The sequence below is a fragment of the Brienomyrus brachyistius genome, chromosome 7 (assembly GCF_023856365.1).
Source record: "Brienomyrus brachyistius isolate T26 chromosome 7, BBRACH_0.4, whole genome shotgun sequence".
Classification (NCBI taxonomy): Eukaryota; Metazoa; Chordata; class Actinopteri; order Osteoglossiformes; family Mormyridae; genus Brienomyrus; species Brienomyrus brachyistius.
The window spans coordinates 15,392,864-15,417,502 of NC_064539.1; the positions used below are offsets into that span (position 1 = coordinate 15,392,864).

General features: G+C 40.5%; 1 protein-coding gene across 1 annotated transcript; it reads left to right on the plus strand.

Moving 5' to 3' along the window:
• The first annotated feature begins 1,162 nt into the window (after window positions 1–1,162).
• On the plus strand, window positions 1,163–24,544 carry agpat2 (1-acylglycerol-3-phosphate O-acyltransferase 2 (lysophosphatidic acid acyltransferase, beta)). The gene is made up of 6 exons (XM_049018914.1): window positions 1,163–2,018; window positions 10,063–10,196; window positions 14,719–14,894; window positions 16,444–16,539; window positions 18,603–18,675; window positions 19,552–24,544. Exons 1-6 carry the CDS (start codon window positions 1,840–1,842, stop codon window positions 19,707–19,709), a joined length of 816 nt encoding a protein of 271 aa, XP_048874871.1. The 5' UTR covers window positions 1,163–1,839; the 3' UTR covers window positions 19,710–24,544.
• The last annotated feature ends 95 nt before the right edge of the window (window positions 24,545–24,639 follow it).

Genomic DNA, 24,639 nt, shown 5'->3' on the forward strand with positions numbered 1-24,639 from the left:
GATCATTTAAGTATTTCATAATATATATCAGGTTTGAACATGCATCTATCTTCCACTAACCCATACTGGTCAGGATTAAAGGGGGTCTGGATCGTATCCCAGGCAGCTCAGGGCACAGGAATGGCAACCCAGTGCATCACAGGGGACATGCACACACTGACACACACACACACACACACACACTGACAAACAGACATTTACACACACATTGACACACACACACACACTGACAAACAGACATTTACACACACACTGACATACACATCGAAACACACACTGACAGACATTGACACACACACTGAAACACACACTGACACACACTTTTGGCAGTTCAGAGGTGCCCATTAGCCCACCATGTCTCCTTAGGGTTTAATCATTTCAAAGTAATTTAATCATTATTTACTTTAGCTCTACAGGTTGTTAGTGTACTTGTCAGCAGGTATTTGTGTGTCATTTCACAAAAAATACTCATACAGATAATATAACCTGCTTTGCATCAAATGCGCTAACTTGATGACCTGTGGGTAACAGGTCTTAGGGTTCAAATCCACTCAGACTTTGTGAAGTTTACATGTTCTCCCATTGCATGTTTCCACAGGGAACTCTGGTTTTCTACTGCAGTCTAAAAATGTGCGATTAGCGTAAATGGTTTTCCCACTTGCCATAATGTGTGCTTTATGATGGACTGGTGTCTTTGGACAGACTCCAAGCTGATCATGGTCCGATACTAAATAACAGACTGTGGAAAGTGCATGGATATATAATAATAAATAACATTTATTTGAGGAAAAACACCAAATTTTCCAGGGTGGAATATCTTTAAACAGCTCAGGAGGTGGACAGGAGTATAGGATTACACTAGTAGATTGAAGAAATTAATCCTATTACCCATTGCCTACTGTAATCTGATGTAATTTCTTCTTGTATCCTTCTTTTAAGAAGGATGATCTATATAGTGTTTCTTTTTTAATGTGTGAATTTTAAATTAGCCATGGTAGTGGTCAGTTTTACATATGTTTTGAATCGAAATAACTCTTTATAACAGCAATATACAAAGCAGATGACTTTTGCACAGGAAAAATGACTTGACACCACTTTTTATTTAATAGTTTTATTTTTGTGCTGGATTTCTGACACTCTTAGGACCCTGAGAGGATGGCCTACTTGCTACTAAACTTCCCCATTTTCTACTGTCTCCGTGAAAGCTACAAATAATAATTTATGTCAGACGGAGTCAGCAGAAATTCATCTGAGCCCATTGCTGTGAAATGCCGAAGAAATTAAGCCACCTGTATAATTTATTTAACATAGTTATTGTTATCCTTTAGTCTGCAGCGGACCGGTTAACGCAAGTCGCCGTCGGAATGAATACTTTGTTTAAATTCCGGAAATATTTAACATGCTACGCCAACATCTAGATACATAATGTAACGGAGATAAATGTTCGTTGGTGGTAGGAATTTTAGGGTCCCTTTAACACACAGTGCCTTCCCCTCCCATTTTGAAAGAAATATCTAGACCTAGAACCGGAAATGGGAAATTTCTTTCTTTGACGAGGCAATTTCCTTCGGCGAATGTAACGTGTCGGTTTCACGGACACTAATTCCATCAGATCGCGAGTGAATTCACTTTAAATTATTAATCTGCCTGGATCAGCCACGTTTATTACTTGCTCCGGACAGCTGTGTGTCTTTGAGGGGGGGGAAGGTTTGATTGTGAGCCGCGAAAGTTGCTGAAGGCTTAGCTTAGGAAGTTGTAATGTCCGCCGGAGCGGCGCCGCAGATCACGCCCGCAGCTCGGCGCCGCTAAAGCCTCCGCCGTCCGGTCTCCGGGCTCACGATGGATGCTTTCTGGATGATTGTGCTGCTGCTGCTGGTTCCGTTCCTGTGCTTCACAAGCAGCACATTTGTCTTTTATTTTAAAAAATGTTTCTATGTAGCATGGATGATGTTTCTGGCCGTGTTTGCAATCCCCATCTGCATTCTGAAGAGCGGAGGCAGAGACATAGAAAACATGAGGTAAGGAAATTCATAGAAGCAATGGCAGGCGGGATTCCTCCGTGTGGCGGAGGGTCAGTGTCGATAGGTGCTTGGATTAGCGGCCACACCAGCCATGGAGCTCTCTTCTGCCGTTTATGAAATGACTCCGTTCAAGCACCATCATGGCTGAATATGAGCGTTGATGGGACATAACGGTGTTCCGTCTCTATCTCTTTTCGGCTAAGAAGTTAACGTTATGCTGCAACTACTGGTCTTCTGACGCTTTGCTGGGGACAGAAATAGGCAGTGAGGCGTCTCGGGCCCATTACTGGGCAATAATGAAAATATGACACGAATGATAATCCATCTAATCCTGGAATATGCCGTATATTAAATTTGTTTAGGTGGCTTTAAAATGAGTCGTCCTTATAACATAGCTAATTTAAATACACGATGTATATATCATTAATAAGTAATACTGTAGGTTATCCCAAACGATGGACATTTCTGTGGTGAATCACGTGCCGCTGCTTGTCATTTTTCCCACGGTTACTCTTACGATTTGCAGGGTCGTAATGAAATTGGTTTGATATATATGTTAGTTAAATATCCACACGTTTAAGATAATAAATTGCTGCGTATATCTTTTGTCATTTAGGCGGTATTGTAGGACGCCACCTGCCGATTATTTTCGATTGTAGGATTATTCGATAATCACCAACAAGTTGTCGATTATTGTTGGCGTCCAGCTAAGTTTGAGTCAATGCAGCCTTAACTTTAGTCGCCTTGTTGATTGTAAGTAGTAAACACAATGGCTATGTATTAGTATTAGATAAATGTAGGCCTAATTATAGTTAGCTTTGAATGTTTTATTTAAACGTGTTTGCTAAAATAACTTTGTATACGAGCATTAAAAAATGATCCCAAATATTTATTGTTATTTTTTTTAGCAACTGTGCTACAGTGTAGTGGTAATATGCTCCGCGTACATATTTGGGAAAATATTTTTCTTGTCTCTCTATTACTTGGAAACTAATTCACTTAATAAGAGATGCGCCCTTCCTCCAGTGAATGCACTGTACTTTAAATCTGCACCATCCCAGAGCCTGTCAGACCAATTGTGGCCCAGTGCTCCATTCTTAAAATAGCCATTTGCCAGTAAATGAGAAGAACAACTTTGGGAATTCATTTTGCATCCAAATTAATAGGGTATGTCCTGTGATGGGCTGGCATCCCGTCCAGGGTGTTTGCCGTACCCTGTGCTGCTTGAGACAGGCTCTGGGCCTGAATGGATGGGTGTATAGATATACCTTTGTAAATAATACAGTGCTGGTTGGATATGGATTCCATTGACTGTGTGTTTCTGTTTGACTGCTTGTATCCAGATCAGCTGTGACCTGAAAAAAATATGTTTTGAGACAAAATCATAGGTGTACATAACGCTTGTACGTTTTATAGAATTTACATTCGTCCGTCAGTGTTTCATTATCACTCATCTAGTACAGGGTTACACTGAGCATGCTGCCCCTCATAGGGCTCGTCATGGGATGTCGTGTTTGGAATACCGGTCCATTATAGGGCTCACGGTCACACACGCCATGGACAATTTTAGAGAGGCATTTTTACCTACGCACATGTCTTCTAAAAGGAAACCCATGTGAACACTAGCATAACGTACAAAATCGACACACGCAGAGGTGGTTTTCAAACTCCTGGAGACATATGCCTGCTTGTTTCTCTAGTCAGATTGCGTTGTGAATGTGCACATGCTGTGAGGTTTTGAGGCTTCCTTTTTGTCTAGAAATGCCGTCTTGCATCCAGGTTTTTTTGATTAGGGCAGTGCGATATGACCCAAATCTCATATCCCCGTACAGGTAATTTCATATACTGATCACGATACATATCACAATATAGCACAGTTTCTGTCAATTCAATTAATGCATTATATAAAATTACCACATGGAGAGGTCTATTTCTTATGTTTTGAATTACATCCTCAGCAAATAAAGGCACTTGTGTTTGATTTTCTCCTTTTGTTCAGAATATTTGCACACATTTTTCAATTAAGCATATAGCAAAACATAAAATATGAATTCTAAACTATAAAAAGGTGGACGTAAAATAGTTTTTAACTATTGAACTTTACAAACAAAATAAATATAATCTTAACCTAAATATTGCAACATGAAATTTGAAATGTAAACATGGAACACGTTCAAGTTTAAACCTTAGCAGGAAAATAAGGCTTACCGTGTAAATATATGAAATATAATGAGTAAACAATGTATGCCTTCAAAAATACAAAGTGATGAAATACAAAACGATAAATGGAAACACTTTTCTACTACAGTTATAAACAAACGCCCAGTCTGTACGAGCTGCCCAGTTTGTACTTTTCCCACTTGCACATGTGCAGCATTACACTTTATGATGTACTTCATGACTGTGCCTCATTTGTACCACTTTGTTTCATGACATTTTCATGACCCAACTCAATCCTGCCAATATTTCTCAAGTTCATTTTACGAACTCTGGTGGAGATCCCTCACAAGCTGATTTCTTTGTCAGTGAAATCGTTAACACCAGTTGTTCAACAATAAAGCGAGACCTGTAGTTTGTTGTAAATATAGGCAATATTATTTGCCGTAAAATGTCAGGATGAACGAATCAGGCAATGCTAGACAATATAATGCAGTGTATTCTTGTGCAGACATATGAGGTACAAATTGGGCAGGTGGCATGGATTTGGCCATTGCTTTCCCTGCAGTTTTGTCTGGTTTACGAGGTAGTCTGTGTCCGATAAAAGGATTCTGCAAGATCTGAATCATAGCCACCCTCAAAGAAAACCTGGGTTTTTTTTAAATGGATGGATGTCCATATCTTTGATAATTTCTCCCAAATTCCTGTTTTTCTAACTTTCACGCATGTGAAAGTTGGATGTTAAATATGCAGCACAAGAGAGTATCACTGTAGTGCTTGCAAAAACTATGGGGAGTGAAGAAAGTGGAGTGGATTCTTGATGAAGTCTAGCCTGACCTTTTAGCCAAAGCACACATGACCATACTAAATGTATCTAATTTTGTATATAATGTATATGAAGACCGTAAGAGAAGACCATAAGGTTTAGAAAGGTTAAAGAGGAAGAGGACATCCTGCAACAAGATGGCTTGATGCAGTTATCACAACCATGAAAATCCCATTGGGTGACCTAGACAGGAAGTAGATCATTCTGGAGGAGTGTTATGTATATGCTTAGCAGGAACCCACATCAAACTAATAATGATAAACGTCTTGTTAATCCTTACATCCAGTTTAAATGTAGCAATGCTGTGACACTGATAATAACATGTTAATTAAATTTTGAATCTAGCTAAGGACAAGAAGTTATTTGTTTGCTTGTGAGGATCTTTCAGTGAAGTACTATCATGTAGGAGAGACACGATGAAACAGGCATTCAAGGGTAACTTCACTGAAGGGCAATGAAAGCAGAAGTGCATCTAAAAACCCTGCAGGGTGGAGATCATGCTGTTCTGACGCTGACTTGTGCTATGAGTCTGATCCAGTTGAATATTCCTGACTGCATGTAGCAGTGAACTGTCCTTTATAAGAAGAATCAATTTGGTTCTCTCTCCTACTGCCATAACTGAATAATCTCTGAGGCCAGCAGAACTACCATACTTATCATCTCAATGGCCCTTTGACCATTTTGTTCCTGTTAAAACAAATATTAGGTTCATGGTTTGTCTGCTCCACTCCTGTAGTGTTGTCTGTCATTGAACACGTTGTGCTCTGATCTATGAAACTGTGTATAACATGGAAGGCAGGAGTAAAAGTTGGTAAAAAAAAAAAAAAGATGAGCTGGCTATTTTATGTTTTGGAAAAATCTTATTTCAAATTACATATGCTCTTGATGATAAGTGAATCCTGAAAACGTAATTGTAGGTACATGGTGTTCAGAATTATTAGGCAGGTACTCTTCCTGGAGATAATTTCTGAAAAACTTAAAAAGTGAGTTCAGAAGTTTTCTTTTGCTCCAGGAATTTTTTTTGCATTAATATCATGACCTTTTTGAGAGCTGCTGACTTCTTGTGCCAATACTGTAGTTGAAGATGGAATCTTCTAGAAACTGGCAGTAGATTTTGGGGTTCATTTTAGCAATATCTGCAAAGTTGGAAAGGTCTTGCAAGTTCATCACTGATAATTGCAGTCCACACCTTGACTTCTCTACCTCCTTCTAGGTGCTTGAAAAGGTGTCCATCCACAGGCCAATCTATCTGCATCATCGAGTCACTCTGGTGGCGTCTGTCCACAAAACCTTCGTAAAATCAGTATGAAGACAGGTCCATGCTCGTTCTTGACATTTTGGCTTGTGTGCCTTAAGTGGAGGTCGTGCCTTTGTGACTCTAGTCATATTGCAAACTGCACATAGTGCTTCCAGAGATTCCATTCATATTGCAGTTTTAAAAATGGGTTTGCTAAAGTGTTTCTGGAAGTTTCCCTTTTAATTTGACATGGATCATTGTCAGTTTGTCTTCATTTTACATGTGACTTCTAGGCCTGTTGCAATAAACGATAAATCAATTAATTGCATGATAATTAAAATGAGGTCGATAATTTTTCCGGCCGCGATAATTTTAATTTGCATGCTTGTTTGTTTTCCTCGTGTCTCTCTCTCCCAAATGGTAATATCGGCTCTTTTTAGCAAACCGGTTCATTTGGCTCAGCTCACCAAGAAGAGCCGGCTCTTTCAGCTCCTAAGCGGCTCTTTTTAAAAGCCCCTCTCTTCATTTAACCTGATGCTGATTAGCGTGACCTGATTTGAGCTTGTTAAAAATAAGACGCCGTCTTGTGGGCGGGCTTTTCCAGAAGACAACGTGTTCCGGTCACTGTCGCCCTTAATGTTTAAGCAGCTCAAAAACCCATAATTCTATAAACATTAATAAAACGGCTCTTGAACGGGAGCCGGCTCCCATCGATCACTAAAGAGTCAGCTCAAAGAGACGTTTTCTTCGTAAACGACACATGACTAGTAATGAGGAGTGAACTCTCGTGTCAGTGAGCTCTTTGCGCGTCAGCTTCCGTGTTCATGGAAATGCGGCTCGCTCATTTCCGGTCTGTGAATAATGACATGCCATTTACAGGACTTGCCCAGACCTTATGATCAACGACGTACATCGCTTTTATAAATCCTTCTTCAAAGTACCAACGAGTAAATTAGAGAAGGGCTTTAAGATGTTTGCCTTGTCTTACATCCACGGATAAGAAGGGGAGTCTTATTCGTTCAACTTTGTGGCTGGTGTTAGATACGAAGAAGAAAAAATCAGTTATGATGATCAACCAATTATAATGATCAATTTTGCCCAGGCAGACATGTTCAATATAAAGTCAACATGTTGATTTTTCTTGCACGGAATTTGCCAGACTGAAGTAGTTACAGATTTTCATATGGCCTATCGAGGCAGCTGCTTTTATTCATATGGAGTGTTTTGTTGTTAATTAGCACTTTTTGCTTACAAAGGTCCTAACTGGCAGTTTTGCCAGTTTTCCCTGTCTGAGGCTAATGCTTAATGTTTTAAGGTAGATTTTGTTTAGAGACTTCATAATCCATATTATTTATTGTTTTTGGTTGTTTTGTTTATTTTGGATATTAAAAATGTCTTCCAGTCCCAGTGTTAAATGTTCTTTAGAAATTAAAGTTTATTGATCGTTGAAAGGGTGTACTTACATTTATATGCCATTATTATTACATGAGTTGAAAATGGTCTCACGACGACAATATTATTGTTTATCACAATAATTCCTGGGTCAGTTTATAGTCCAGCAAAATTTGTTATCGTGACAGGCCTAGCGACGTCCATCTTCTTTGGCTGTTGGGCACGAAACACTTGACTGTACAGTGATCATGTTTTAAATGTCTGGCAGTTTCCTGCATTTCTTTGACTGGCACTATACTGTTCAGGTTTTTTCCTACTCTTTCTCAGGTCCATTTTCAGACCCATTTTAATAAGTTTTCTTAATTATGCACAGGGAAGTACCTCTGGTTTCCTGCTTTACTCCAAATAAGAAAATACTCAGAACAAATACTTAGCATGATTTATTTTTAAACGGTCCATTTTTAATTGCCAATTAATCTGGACTGAAATTATTGGTCTGCAGTGAAGATGCAACCAAAATACACAATTGCCTAGTAATTCTGTAAACAGCATAATTGGCAGTGAAGTAGTCAGAAAACGAAAAATGGAGAACAAGGGTAGTGCAAAAATACTGATTCCAGTTTGAACCTTGTGAAAATTATATATATTTGTGCCAATAAAATTTAAATGCCTGTTTGTAAATTGTTACAGTATATTGCTTAATTTAGCTTAAAAAAGCAACAGTGAGCAATTGTTTTAGAAGATGGCTTGCTTTTGTAAAGACCATTGGCACTTGAATGTGATAAGAATTATGCGAAAGTTCGGGGAAAGACAGTGTTGTGATCCAACGTGCTTCACTCTCCACCGGGTTTATTACACTTGTTTGAAATTGTAATGGATGAAGGGAGGTTTTTAAACCCAGATTTCATGGGTCTTCACTCTGGTTTAACCAAAATGACACTGTTAGTTTGCTCTGGGAACTGGGTTACCACAGATGGTTGGATGATAATCCTACTTCTGTAGGGTTTGAATCTTAATATTTCCCATCACAGATCCCCTGTCCATTCATCCACTAGTTATCTACACCACTTACCTAGAATAGGTTTACTGGAGCCAATCTCGGAAGCCCTTGGCATGAGACAAGGAAACCCTGGCTAGTGCTGCCAGTATGTTGCAGGGTGTGCACTAACATAATGGATCATTTAGAGACACTAATTATCCTGACCACTGAGGAAGGAAACTGGAGTATCTGGAGGAAGCCTGTGGAGAACATAGAGAAATCTATACACTTGGGGCCAGGATCAGTTTGCACGCACGTGGGGCCGGGGGCGGTTTGCACGCACGTGGGGCCGGGGGCGGTTTGCACGCACGTGGGGCTGGGGTCTGCTGCACTCAGGTTGCACACACAGGGGCCTGGAGCCTCTCTTAGCAGGTGCTGGATGGAGTGACGAGAGAACATACACAATCATACTGCATTATTACAGGACACCAATTTTCCAAACTACACACGCAAAGCAGAGATTCAGACCGTCGACCTTGGAGGTGCGATGCACCAAGCCGCCGTTTTGACAGATTTGGAGGTGCAAGTTGCATTGTGAAAGGGTCTCTGGTCAGAACAGCAGACATGGCCATGCATGGACACTACACTGACCATTAAGTTCATTATAAAGTTTTCAAGGATGACTGGAAGCAAGATGACACACGAGACGCCACATGCAGGAATAATGCTTTAGGTGCCAATAGCAAACTCATCTTGGGTAGACTGAGATTGAAACGCAATAGAGAGAGAGATTTTGTGCCAGTGATTTACCAGTAGAACTAAATAAGTAGCATGTGACACCCTCACCCCCACACAGTGATTAGCCAAAAACAGAGCTTGTTTTTGTCACCATAAAATGCTAAGAATAAGGGTGTAGTCTGCCTTTCAGTTAACACAGCTGAACATTCCTGTTTATAATGGCAGCTTCTGTTGTATCTACTTAAGGTCTACAATGATAGCACCCTGTGTTCAGCTTACTTAATTTGTGGACGGGGTTAAGTAGTGCATGAGTGCTGACTGATTTCTCATCTCTTAATACATGGAAATGAAGTTAAAATGATCAGATGCTCTGTAGAGTGTATGTATTCTGCTCATCAGGCTCCAGTTTGTCCTGTGTGTTTATTTCTTGTTTTCTTCGTTAGCAGTCTAACTGCAGACTAGTCTAATGAATAAACATGGGTTTAAATGTCATACTGAGGTCCAGTATTGGCAAGGCTGTTGCTAAAGTATTATATTATATTACTTTTATCACGATGATCCATAAATTATTACACATCTATGTTTTGTTCACACATCTGTGAAACACAATGTGGAGAAACCAAAAAGAATGTTCTACAAACCCATTACTTTGATTTGTATAAAACATGCAGCTGCTAAAATGTGTGAAAAGTGCCTAATATTCTATTGGCAGGGTCATCCGTTTCTTGGTGCGACATGTGAAGTACCTCCTTGGCCTCCGTTTCGAGGTGAGCGGTTGGGCACACCTGCAGACTGAAGGGCCCTTTGTAATCATCTCCAACCACCAGAGCTCCCTGGATGTCCTCGGTGCGTACCCTGACCTCTTCTCATAAAAACACTGCCTGGACGGATCCATCTCACTCCCTGTCAGCTCCACCATGCAAAACTGCACTCCTGCATGTTCAGTAGCAGAGGTTTGGTGGCATTCTCCTCAGCCAGCTGCATTTCTGCAGTAAAAGATATTTGACAGTGTTATTGCTGCAAATAGATTTCAGTGCAAGTCAGTGATGTTGATTGTAATCATGAGGTTTTATGTTTACTCTGATCAGGATATACAGTAATCACAGAAGGTTTTGACATGCTTGCTTAATTCAGTTAAAATATTGCTAATTTATTAGTTTAATTGCACAAAACATTTTTGTATTAATTTTGCTTTCAAAAAATATATCACATTAGAAACAACCAATAATTTTAAGTAAAAAATTTCAAGTAGTAATAAACTGAAGTTCTAAAATAGCTGTCATTGAGTTAAAAAGATCAATGACATGCAGTCTCATTGGATGCTTTGTAAGTAGTAGCGCCTTTGCTATAACATTTAACACCAAACTTTTGTGTTTAGTATTTCCTATGGGAGCCAGTGACTACAAATACAATAAACAGCAAAAAGGCAAGAACAGAACTGAATGAGTCAATCAAAAAAAAGACCGTTAATGAAAATAGAATTTCTTTGCAAAAGATGTATCCAGATATGTTAAACATTGCTTGTCAATGGAATTTTATGAAACCAATAAATTTGCTATTTTTTTGCAAAATAAAGCAAGTGTCCCAAGACTTTCTGTGAGCACTGTAATGTAAAAAAAGCATTTTACAGTTGTGTAATTTTGTGAGACTGAATCTCTGCATTAGTGCCTCCCAGAATGTGTGTTATGTCCTAAAACTTCACTCTTATAGTTAACCTTTACTTAAACTATATGCACTGCATTTACACTGGACACGTATATGAACCTTCGGGATCATTGGAGGCATTCTAATGGATTCTAATGTGATCTGAGGGTTACTAAATGATTTCTAAAGTCCCGAGTCTCTGCACTTCCCTAGTCAGGCAGATAGTTTGCAAATGGAAGAAATTCAGCACCCTTGTGCCTCGGCCTTGGAATGAGTGTCTTACACAGGTCAGCGCAGTCAGTGCAGGTCACACCATGGAATCCAAACACGTCAAAAACACCAGGTGACGTCTAAGGATCTGCATGCATCTCTTACAGTTGAAGCTGTCTGTGGCCATGGACCTGTACACTATTAGAAAATTATTGATGTGAATGGAGTTTCTGGAGGTTAATAGAGAGGAATGGACTGCTCTTCAGACTGTTCTGCCTGTCTCACGTTTGCATGAACATCCTAAAGCAAGTGATGTTCTGTAGATGGGACATAAGTTCATTTTTTTTTCTTTGTTAAATGCAAGCCATATAGAATGAGAGAGTATAATGGTTTGGAGGTACATTGAGGCCTCTGAGCCTGGACAGCTTGGAGTCATTGAGAGAGAAATTGATTCCAAGTGAAATTCCACTGTGATATGCCTGCAATATAACATTCAAAAGAAGTCGTGCCGCGTAATATGACAGTGAGCCAAAACACAGCAGCAAATCAGCAACAGACTAGCTGCATCAGAAGAACCTGACATTCATTGAAATTCTGTGGTTTGATCTAATGCAGGCCCAATCAGGCAAAGCATCCCAACAATGTACACAAACTGAAACAGTTCTGTGTAGAAGAATTGACCAAAATACCTCCTAACTTCTGCATAGTTCTATGAGCAACTATAGAAAACTGAGGTTATTGTGTGTAAGAGGTTCCATTAGTTATTGAGTATAAGGGTGAACATACTTTTTACATCAGTGACTGATTTTTAAAAAATATTTATTCAGTAAAGATTCGGTAGCGTAACGTGTTGCTTCATAACTTAGCTGAAGACCAAATCACATTGTGGAAGCTATTTCAGTAGAAATAAAGATAATTAGAAAGGGTTTAAAAGCCTTTCCCACACACACACACTCTGTCTCCCCCCCCCAATATATGGTAGTTCTTTGATATAGATCAAGTAAGAAAGCAGAAATAAATAACATCAAAAAAGTTGAATAGACTTGAGACACTTAAACATTCCCAATTGAGGAATATTACACACTTCAGCAAAATCTGAGTTCTCAAATCTTTTGAATGGATCATTGAAGAATCAGCTTGTTTAATGATTCTATATTTTGAACTGGTTACCGGTCACTTCATTAAATACGTATAAATGTCTGTAAAATTCCTCTAACTGCTTTTTCTTATTTGCTTTAATGTCCATGTGATTCAGGCTATGCATGGTAATGCATGTAAGAGTAACTTATCTAACCCCTGTTATGGGGAATCATGCTTATCGATATAAATGTTATAAATAATATACATATTTCTTTTTAATGCAATGTAAAGAAAATTTCCCTCCCTTTTTGCAAGGGCAAAAAATGTGGGCTTTTAAAACACACCATGTGGTAAAATGTTTTGGTTAATATGCAGCTGGCTTTTGTTTAGTCACTGGGAAATACGCTTCAGTGCTGATTCTAGGTCTTCTTTGACTCTATCTCCAGCATCTAAATCCTTGGCTTTAAACGAGCATGTTTGATAGATATGAATATTTTTGCTGCACTTTGCATGCTGACAGTAGTAATGAAAATAGCTTTAATTTGTAGACTGTTTTTTTTTTTTTTTTATGGCTATGGTTTCACTCGTGTACATTTGCCATGCTAGATCTGCCATGCTAGATCTGCCATGCTAGATCTGCCATGCTAGATCTGCCATGCTTCGTGACCCTTATCCTGTGGACAGTCACCACTAAATGTCAAGCTTGCTTTATTTCTGGCCATGATGTTGCTGTGTGGGGATAACAGTACATTGGTAACCCCACCATCCCTGGGTTTCAGTGCTTAATGTTTTCTATCCTTAATAAGAGCTATGAATTGATTCAGTTGCTTAGTTTTATCATGTAATGACTGGCCATTCTAGTATATATCCAGCTGTGGGGGAAAGGAAAAAAAAACCTTGAGCGCAAGGCAAATATTTTTTCCATTGTGACAGGTGAAGGTATTTGTCACCATCTAGTGGCAGTTCCTGGCTGAAGATGGCTGTTGCTATTATTGTGTCTCATTTCAAAGATGTGTGTGAGGGGCCCCTGAAGGCACAGCATGCTCTGAAAACACCAGTAAGACTTTTCCCCTTGTCATCTGCTGCAGACACACACCCTCAGTGTTCAGTGCTGTCAGTCATAGTTACCAACAGCAGCATATGTGGCCATTTCAGGTCCAGAAAGTAAAAATTAAGACTAGTTGAGTACTCGCTCACTGTGACTCTTTATACTCAAATGGTTGGTTGAAACAAAATATTGGTCTTCGTTTGTACTTTTCTGGTTATGAAATTTCCACGTCTGAATGTTAATTCCTGCTGGTGCCTGAGACCAAATACATTTTATATTATGGTATATTATAACTTTGAGTGCATAGCCATATAGCTTTAATTTAAAAATGATTATTATTAACCAGTTAGATTCATATGGGAAATTCGGCACTATGTTTGGATTAGAAGAATGTTATATAAAGTTGACCTGTAAGGTGTAAATGTGCTTGGTTTAAAAGGTCATGTGAGTGAATGGGATGAGAGGATCGCTGCCTCCCAAACCACACCAGCACACTCGTAGGACCTGGTTACTAATTAAACCAGTAACAATATTACTGAATTTACTGAAACATTTAACTTTACATTGTGTTGCATTGTGTTGGACTGAGGTAAACCTTTACAGGGTCTTTGCAAAAACATTTGCATGAAGTGAGGAAGAGCTGGGCTGTTTTTGGCAGAAACAAGCCAGAAAGACTAGCAGACTAACGTTTTTTAGTTATTTTGATGGCCCTTATAGTTGCCTTAATTGATGGCTTCCTTCTTTGGGATTCTCTAGTTCCTCTGGGTTTTCATGCTCCCCTTCGCAACTAAGTCTCCTGTACTCTAGGATACTGTCGCCATGCTTCTGGTTCAGAAATGGATAGTTTCAGTAGGTAATTTTATTGACTAATTCTGACTACACACACCCCTATAACTTGTATGTTTATTTGTTCTTAATTAAGAATTGAGAAAGGTATCGCAGGTGGTAGCATTGTTTTTTTCTATTCTTTTTTTTTTTTTTTAATAAAGGTTTTCCAGGTCACGGAGTCCTTTAGGTGTTTTCAGAAAAAAAACGGTCTGCTATTAAAGGAAATCTGTAGGGATGGGTTTTCACGTGATACATCATTGTTTCTTGCACCTTATGAAATCGTATTACTAAACCTTTAAAAGTTTTGAAGGTGCAGTAAATATTTTTAATTCTGAGGTCCCCTTTCTGAAGTACTGCTTGACTTTTGAATTTTTGTAGTGTCAGAATCAAACAGCCTAATAATGTACGTAATGTCATTAAATAAGAAGGGCTTTGAGTGGAACAGGGGGCAGAATTATCCCTTGGAATAGGATTATATTTCCCAGCTCTGTCCTGTCTTTCTGAGGATGTCTGATTGGCTTGCCCCCCCCCCCCCCCCCCCCCCCGCACATATTTCAGGCATGATGGAGATCCTTCCCGACCGCTGCACCATGATCGCCAAGAAGGAGCTTGTATATGCCGGGACGGTTGGCATCGTCTGCTGGCTTGGTGGCATTGTCTTCATCAACCGCAAGAAGACCAGCGACGCCAAGAGTGTGATGGGCCAGGCTGCGCAGACCATGCTCGATCAGAAGGTGCCCCCCCTCTGTCCGGCTACTTTGCTTGCCCCATTTTTTCACTGCATTTTTAAAATGGGGATATAGTACATGGACTGAGTAACTGAGTAACGATGACTGACTTTTTTAAAATCATTGAAATTACTTGAGGTAACATCCATGTTCCATAACTGCTTATCTAGTATGAGGCCACAATGCACTCAAGAACCCTTTTAATATCTTGGGAACACTGTGTTGCTCATTGGTTGGCACAGTAGTGCAGTGGTTAGCACTGTTGCTTTACACCTCTGGGTCCTGGGTTCGAGAGTGGAGTTTGCATGTTCTCCCCGTGTCATCGTGGGTTTGTTCCCTGCCTTGTGCCCTGTGGTGGGTTGACGCCCCGTCCTGGGTTGTTCCCTGCCTTGTGCCCTGTGGTGGGTTGACGCCCCGTCCTGGGTTGTTCCCTGCCTTGTGCCCTGTGGTGGGTTGACGCCCCGTCCTGGGTTGTTCCCTGCCTTGTGCCCTGTGGTGGGTTGACACCCCGTCCTGGGTTGTTCCCTGCCATTGTGCTTTGTGGTGGGTTGGCGCCTCATTACTAGTCATGTGCCGTTCGCAAACAAAACGTCTCTTTGAGCCGATTCTTTTTAGTGAACGATGGGAGCCAGCTCCTGTTCTAGAGCTGTTTTATTAATGTTTATAGAATTGTCCAGGTTTTTGAGCTGCTTAAACATTGACAACAGTGGCCAGAACACGTTGCCTTCCGAAAAAGCCCGCTCACGAATCGGGCGGGCTTTTTAAAAAAGAGCCATTTAGGAGTCGAAGGAGCCGGCTCTTCTTGGTGAGCTGAGCCAAATGAGCCGGTTTGCTAAAAAGAGCCGATATTCCCATTTGGTAGAGAGAGACTCGAGGAAAACAAACAAGCATGCAAATGAAAATTATCGCAGCCGGAAAAATTATCGACCTCATTTTAATTATCGTGCAATTAATTCATTTATCATTTATCGCGACAGGCCTATTGACTCCCCATCCTGGGTTGTTCGCTGCCTTGTACCCTGTGGTGGGTTGATGCCCCGTCCTGGGTTGTTCCCTGCCTTGTACCCTGTAGTGGGTTGATGCCCCGTCCTGGGTTGTTCGCTGCCTTGTGCCCTGTGGTGGGTTGATGCCCCGTCCTGGGTTGTTCCCTGCCTTGTACCCTGTAGTGGGTTGATGCCCCGTCCTGGGTTGTTCGCTGCCTTGTGCCCTGTGGTGGGTTGATGCCCTGTCCTGGGTTGTTCGCTGCCTTGCGCCTGTAGCCTCCAGGAGAGGCTCTGGTCCCCCATGACCCTACATAGGATAAGCAGTTCCTGAAAATGGTAGATCATTTTATTGAGTCTGTATTTATCAGTTTATACAGTTAAATATTTTGCAAGAGCAATTCCAGCTTAAAGGTCGTCTTTTGGCGTCTTTTCTTGTAACCTTACAGCAAACTAGCCTGCTTCTTTAAGTGTTATTCCACCTGCCCCAGCTGGTGTTATTTTTGCTGGGTTATCACTCTACCATCACATGACCACTTTGCCGCCACATTTGTTTGTGCTTCACCCACCTGCAGATCCGCCTGTGGGTCTTTCCGGAAGGCACACGCAACCAGAAAGGCGACCTGCTGCCTTTTAAGAAGGGTGCCTTCCACCTGGCCATACAGGCACAGGTGAGTCCCGGCCTTTACTCCCTCGCTGCCTCTCATATGCTGCCTCTCATATGCTGCCTCACTGGCGGCCTGGATTAGCATGAGTCCTGTCAACGACTTTGAGCTATTGCTCTTTCTTGTGCATTACTGTCTTATTCCATGAACTGAGAGCTTTATTTTTGTTTGTTAAAAATCAGAAAATAATGCTCTGTATTGTCTCAGTTCATTTTAAATACACTAGGGGGAGCTAACAACCAATGTGGTTGAATTTCTCCATGTGTATAAGATTAAACTATAGTAAGAACAGTGTGATTTTGTAAATGTGAATACGGACACTGTAAATGTGGTTGACAAACCCCTTTTTATGTCTCGTTTGACTGTATTATTATGGCGTTCCCAAATATATGTGTTGTATATGTTTTAGTGCCCCACAGAAATGCCCCCTTTTGTCAGCAGGTCACCTAATATATTTATAAAACTATAGGTCTGCACAGGAAAGGGAAAATAGCCGATTTTTCTACATGAATGTGAAAACTATATTAGACTAAAATGATTCAGCCCTACCCTGGTTATGTAAAGATCAGGAGCCCTTCCCGCCATGTCCTTGCCCATTCCAGCCGCCGCTGTGTGTGTCTCCCTGTGGAGCAGTGGGGGGGGGGGGGGGGGGCATTCTCTTTAATCAAGAAGCCAGTCCTCCCTCCTCTCCTCTCCTCTGCTGGGGGCATTGGGGATGCGGCCCTGTTCCAGATCTGTAAACGAGACCCCTGTTCCCCACCTTGTAATTCCCCATAACAGTTATTTCCTCTATCAAACGTTCTCTGTGCTAATTTCACTTTCTGCTGAGAACCCCTGATTAGTGCTTAATTTCTCCTCAGGTCGGAGGTGATCCTCATATTCATTAGTTTTGCTGGTATTTAATTATTAGTTACATCGAATAAATAGCCTTTACTATTATGAAGTTATATTGCTGTTTTATTTTCAGCTGCTTCGGACAAAATTAAAGGGAAGGCAACACTTCCATTCCAGCCTTGGCTTTGTACTTGCATCACACTAAATTTTGAGCTTTTTAAAATTGATTTTCAAGATTTCAGCTAATGTTCAATCTAACAGTTTTTATGCCATTTTTATAATCACACTGTTCATGCAGAAATTGCTGATGCTGAAATGAATGATCTCTGTTTCTTTTATATTGGTTTACAAGTTTATAAGCTCTAAAATATTTGTGTAGAAAATATATATGCATCGCAGGAACATAATTCTATATTTGCTTCAGTATTAAGCAAACAAATTAATTCATTATCATCAGGAGCAGCAGAACCAGTTAAAGCACCGTTGAACCAGTTTCACACACCTTTGAAATCTTTCTGTACTGATGTGGTCGTAAGCCTTTTGAATGCAAAAGTGAATTTTAGGGTGGAAGTTACAAAAAAAAATGCCCTTCATTAATCTGATAAAATACATCCAGTCATAAATGCATCAGATTCTTGCTATTCTCCAGCTCCCTTATTGGTTAATCCAGACCTCAGTGGTATTACTACCCAGGCAGGGCTGGCCAATCAGGTGCTGGAAAACCACAGGCCCAGCCTCTGCGCCTGAGCATGCGACCTGACCCTAGAGCTTGGGAACCAAATGTTGAGCGCAAGAACGCCCCACCCCACGCACCACTCATGGTCTGGGAGCTCATGGTCTGTACATCTCAGAAGTCATATTTTAAGTGGAACTCTCCCCCACCCTTAGAAAACCATGGGACAGTGCAGATTCAGGGCCTGGCTCTGTACTTGTGAGAAATTCTCATGCTAATATTAGATCAGGAGGATATATACTTAATCTCTGGAATTCCTTTGTTGCGTTTCTAAGAGTCGTACTTCCTTCTGATTCTCCCAGCCAGAGAAATGGTGATTTGGTTACAGCTACTATAGAAAGTACACAATCAGGTCTAGTGGTGCTGCTGTACCTTTTGAGGGATCGTTTGCATTTGTACCCTTTCCTCAGGGGTTTTCTTTCCAGTGAACAGTCACCCTAAAGAAAAACAACATCTGCCTTTTTTGGTTTCATTGCACGTGACATATTGTCTTTCCCTCCAGGCTCCCATCGTACCCGTAGTGTTCTCCTCCTACAGCAACTTCTACTTACGAAAAGAAAAGCAGTTTAAATCTGGTATGAGTTTTCTGTGTTTTCCTGCATGCCATACTTGTTTTCTAAACAAGAAATTTAGAAGACGGTTCTTAAAAGATGCACATGCAAGATGCAGTCCATTTTCCGCCTCGTATCCTTTCATCGTATTTCAAGCGCTTTTGTCAGCATTACACGTGGTTCTTTTACTCATTACGCAGTTTCGTAGTGCATTATGTCCTTTGCTGGGAGCTTTGCTTACCTTGTCATTTCCGCACAGGACTTGATTGTGCCTTAATTTAATGTGCATGTTCACTAGATGTGCAGTAACACAAAGGGCTAAGAACTCAGAGAACAGACTAAGTATTTCCTGAAATGAAACTTTGTGTGCTTACTTGAGTTTGCAAGCTTGGATGATTTTTTCCATCCTCGTCACGACCATCACACATCCCTCCCACATTCAGCAGCCTCTCAGTGGCCAGTGTTCACCCCAGGTCCTGATCTTCAGAAACGTCTCAGCCGCTAAACAGACGTCCTGATCTATTCTATGCATAATATAGGCAAATCATAGTGTAATAATTTCAATGTTTGATTTGACATATATAGAGCACGCTAAAGAGTTTTACATTCACTTTATTTGCCTGATGTTTCCTGAAAATTCAATGATTTTAGAAGAACTCATTTCTCTCATTGGTATTTAAACGCGTTGACTAAAATGTTCTGTTTTGAGGGGTAAAAATCAGGCTCTTGATTGATTTAATATATTCTGGGTTCAAACTGGGTTCATACTGTGTGTGTGCTAAGTTCAGCCCCCTGTGGATTACATAAGCTCATTTGTCATCGCAGTTTAGGCTTTAAAGCCCTCTTTATGTTCTTACGTCCACGGTATGAATATACTGAGATGTTTGTTGTGATCCTCAGGAACCATCAGGTTGAAGATCCTCCCAAAGATTGAGACAAAAGGATTGACGTCAGATGATGTGGCCACTCTTTGTGATGAATCCTACAGCATCATGCGCTCAGCATTCCTGGAGCTCTCGCGGGCAGGCAGCCAGAATAACGGCCCGTCCACTCTCTGACTGCTCTCGTCTCTCCCCCCCACCCCACCCCCCCAGCAGCGCCTGAACACACAGGGCAGTGCAGTGGCAATCTGTTCTCCAAAAACCAGACACCTCAGTAAAGATGGCACAGCAGATGTACAATAACAATAAACCCGCCCCCCCCACCCCACCAGAGTGCCACCATGGCACGGCAGATGTACAATGTTACAGAATTTCAAACATCACCTAAGAGATATTTTGCTCAAAGTTTTGTTGCTACCTATGGAGGAAATTATTTTTTCTTTTCCTCTTTTGTTTTTTTTTTTTTTTGCAGTTAATATTTACTGGTTCACAAGCGCTCTGAGTGCAGTTAGGGCAGTCAGGGCTGCATATGTCCTAAGTCCACCCTCCAGGAGCCGTGTTGCTTTGTATGGCTTGCTCTGAAGATGTGGACTCTTTAATGGACATGTGCCTATTGTGCATTCCTCACGTCCGTTTTCCCCCATATATATTTTTTCATTTTACACTGTTCTGATCCTACCATATATTTTTTCATTGTATCCCCAGGTTTCTCATTTTAACTGTCTTCAGTTTTAAATTAAAAATTTTATTTTGGCTGTGTGTGCATTTGACCGCTTTTCTCGCTTGCGGATGTACAGGATGCGTCAAGATGGACTCCGACTTTTTCTGTGCCCCGTATTTGCTGGTACATTCCGGGTGTTGGCACCTTTCAGAGGAGAGTGAGTCTGGTAGAGGTGTCAAGTCAACCAGCAACGTGTCGTTTCCCCTGTTGCCTTACCTGTCTGAGGTTTCCCAAAACAGAAGATCGTGGGTGTCAGCGTGCTCAACCAAATGGAAAGAAAATGAACATAAGTGACTGGTTTGATGTTGTAGTGAATTATTTGTGGACCCTGTTATTTTTCCCCCAACAGTCTTGCAAGATTCTGCATGTAATTGAAAAGAAAGTATCTCCAAGTCTTGTAGTTAAAGATAATTTATATATCCAATGCTTTTTACAATGATTATGCTTTCGTATTGTCTTGGTAGCCCCAACCGTGAACTTGTCAAATGTGTCAAAGGTCATTTTGTTGAGTGCAATTTTTATTGTACAAAAAGAATTACTGTTCCAAAGTGCAGGCTTCCTGTTGTGCCAATGTTTCAGCTTTGAGTTACGGCTGCTTTAGAATATTACCACCGTTTCACTAAAATTGAAAACCGTCAGTTTAATCATCAGTTTCTCAGGACTGACATTAGTACTTGCGCAGTGTTAATGTTAATATTAATCTTAAATGTAGGAATGGAACTGTTCATGTTGTGAGCGACAGGTGTGAGGTTAGTTGTGTGAAGCGGAGAAGCGCCCTGCTACAGCACTTAAAACTGCCGTCCAGACACACCGTGCTTCATGGGGACACGGCTGGTGGTCTTTTCCTGATTTTTTATTTATTTTTTTGTCTTTTATTTTTTTTGTCTAAGTAGTGCATCAAGACGAGCATAACAGAAGAGAGAAAATAATCCAAACATTCTGGCATGAATAAATTTAATTAGGGTTATTAACTGTTTTGAATGGGGCTTAAATAGTTAAAATTAAAGTTTACACACATAATTTGTTTCATTGTTACCTGTTTAACGTGACTGAGCAAAGGGAAATGGATCTCTGGAATTTAGATTTCTTTCTTGGCTGTTCTGTATATTGCTGTTAACAAATTAATATTCTGACGACTCAGGTCAGTTATTTATCATTCAGTCTTAAATTTACAAAGTATTTCTTGCTTGTGGCAGCTGCTGTCAGGTTGGTGAACCAGAGGCTTTTGCCAAAGTTTGAAGTGGTTTGGTTTCGTATTAATATACTTGAAGGGGTCGGTGGGAGTTTTTTTGTCCAAATCCTAACATGGAGTGGCTTGGGCTTGTTGCATGACGATGGGGGGGGGGGTGCAGTATTTGCAATGAAAACCATATAATAATGTCATCAGAGTTCAAAGGAAGCCGTGGGCACACATTACCTCCACCTCGATATCATGATCACTTCCTGTCCTCTAACGCGGTGTTACATGAAGGTCAAAAATAAAGGAAATTAAGGAATTTACTGCATAATAAATAGTGTGTTATGTCATTTTAGTTTTTTAATTCCAGTGACCGATGTCCATCTAATAGTTAAGGACGTGTTTTAAAATGTGTTAAGAGTTTCTGGCTTTCAGAGAGGGAGAGGGAGGCTGTTTTACCCTTGAGTGGAGTACCAGCATCTGATAAGTTTAGTGTCGGCCATATTAAGGGGAAGAAGCCTGTGTCATGCACCGTTGTTTTAATTGATTTGCAAACTTGGATGTTTTTTCTTTGTTTTTGAAATTGGCAAAGCAGGAAAATTATTAAATTTGAATTGTTAGCGCCTTTGCTCATTTTCTGTGTTTTATACTAAATGGTATGATTCATTTGGATTTTTTTTTCCCCACCCAATTTCAAATTAATTTATTTATATATAGATATATAATTTTTAAAAATCTGTTACTAACTTGTAAAATACCTCTGCCTTTGGTATTAGTATTGAAAAAGGGAGTGAAGTATGCAAAAACAGGTCCTTGTGCAAACAGAGGTCAGTTACTTCAGATTATATTCAACTTTTGCATTAGAAACACATCTTTCTGCAAGAAAAAGGTGTTCCTAAGTAATATACCTTTACAGAAATGTATTTGACAATGAATGATTAGTTAAGCACTGCATCTTTGATACTAATTGTGAGGCTCTATGTGGTCAGCAGGCAGTATGACTAGTGAATAGCACTCTGCTGTGTATGATTACGTGTATCTGAAGCGAAGTGTGGATTTTGGCTACCTGCTGCATTGAGCTCCATAGCAGCCTGAGTAATATTCTGTAAAAGTTTTTATTTAACAGAAGCATGTTTTCCTTGTTTATCAATTTGGGTTTTTAAGTTGCTCTGCTATGTTAGTGTAAGCAAACAAGATTCTTAAAGAAATCATTGCTGCCCCATTACCCTATAAACTGCAAAGCCCGGTGCTTCTTTGCTAAAGCAGTAATAATTGCTGGGCCTTGAGGCTGCTGACATCGGTACAGTGACTGAGAGGATTGTTATCCAGTCGCGTGCCGTGTTGCTTGCTAGCTGCTTTGCAGACCCATTTAACCTACTGACTGCTCTCACTCTCACACCAGGGCTTAAATGAGAAGTAAAACTTTTTGAACGGTCACGCATGTAGCGTCGGTGTATGACTGATTTAAGATGTATGCTTGGAGGGGGGGGGATGTGTAAGTTGCTTTTGGATATAAGACTCTGATGTAAAGCAGGAATGGAATCACATCCAAGGCCACAAGAATGTTAGTGTTATACTGCTGCTCAGATACTGCACATCTACAGGTTGGCTGGGGGAAAGATGGCGGCCGTTAGAGGCAAACACTGTAATTCGCCTGGATGCAGAAGCAGGAATGTGCAGTTTAGTGCATGCTAAAAAAGGCTAAAACTGGCTTTTTAGCTGACTGCACATTGCCTGCTTACCGGGCACACTTCTTATAGAGCACTGCAGCCTTACTGGGATCCTATAACACGTCCTGTGGTCTGATGAACATGCAATGGGAAGTGAAACTGCAGCATGTAATGTTAAAGTTGGCTTTTTACGGTTCTTGTGTGAAGACCACTTTCAGCTATAGGGGCCCCTTTACAACATGGATCCTTTGCCATTTGACTGCCATGTTAAAATGTTAGGATGTGAGGTATTTCCCAGAATGCAGTCTAGAGTGAATTGGCGATGCTGCAATTCATATCTGGCAAGTGTGGGGTGTGCATTCTACTACTGATGCTGCTGTTCACGGGAAGCTTGTGCTAATGTCTGTGTAGTAGAAACATAGATCCCAGAAGGAGTAACAGTCTCGAATTATGATATACAATGATGAATTGCTTTTTCTGCAAAGCAGTTTGCAACTTATTTTCTTGGCTTTCACAGTTTCTGTCCGTGAAGTCTAATGTGCTGACCAAGACAATACTTTGATCACATTAACAGATATCTGGGTAATATTTATGATAAGGTATCAGCATGTCACTGCATAGGCATAAGTGCACCCTATAGTCTAAAGGGTTTCCCAGAATATTTAAAATAGTATTTATCTTTACTGACTGTGAATTGTAGGCCAAAATGTGTTTTGTTTAATTAATATAGGCTTAGCTATTACAGGTGTTATGGTGTTTTTTCAGTCACTGTGGGGGTGGTAGCTGCTTATTCCGGAGCTATTTACAGAACCCTCCCTAACTTTGTCAGGTGTCTGCAAGTTGCTGATTTGCTGTTTGATTCACACTTCGGAGGCTGATTTGCTGGTGGGGCGTGAATTGCTTTTTGCACCTGAAGGATGATTACAAAGATGCATTTTTGGTGGGGGGGTGATTCTTTGATACCCTTGGGTGGGCTTCGTTCGCTCCGTTGGAACCTTTAGTTTGCCCTAACCTTTTTTTTTACTGCAGATGTTGATGCTTTGCCTTCTGTTGCGTTACATTTATAAAACCCTCTATGTAAACCTCAGATTTAAGAAATATAACATTTTAAATATAAGAATTTTACGCGAGATCCAAAATAGAGAAAAAATATGAGCATTACATGGAAAATTTCACAAAATGTACTATAAATTTCACCAAAACTAGTGAAAGTGTACAATTTTGCGGTAGCTTTAGGTAAAATACCTGTAGGCCCAGCATTTTTAGCAGCTAGCCCCACTGCGTGTGGTGTGCCACGTGCTGGTGTGCACACACGTGATGTACAAACCCGGAGTAAATCTGCTCATGTCCGAAGATGTATTTAATGCTCTTGATTTCAAAGAATCTGGTTGAAACTGTTTTAAGAATGCCTTGATGAAAATAAATTTCATTTTTCCTATGGGAATGCTGCATACTCTCTTTCTGTGCTTGGACATGCGGGTTTAATTCTGAGCATTGTGTTCATAGTGCCTTTAACGGAAGATAAATGAACTTCTACTC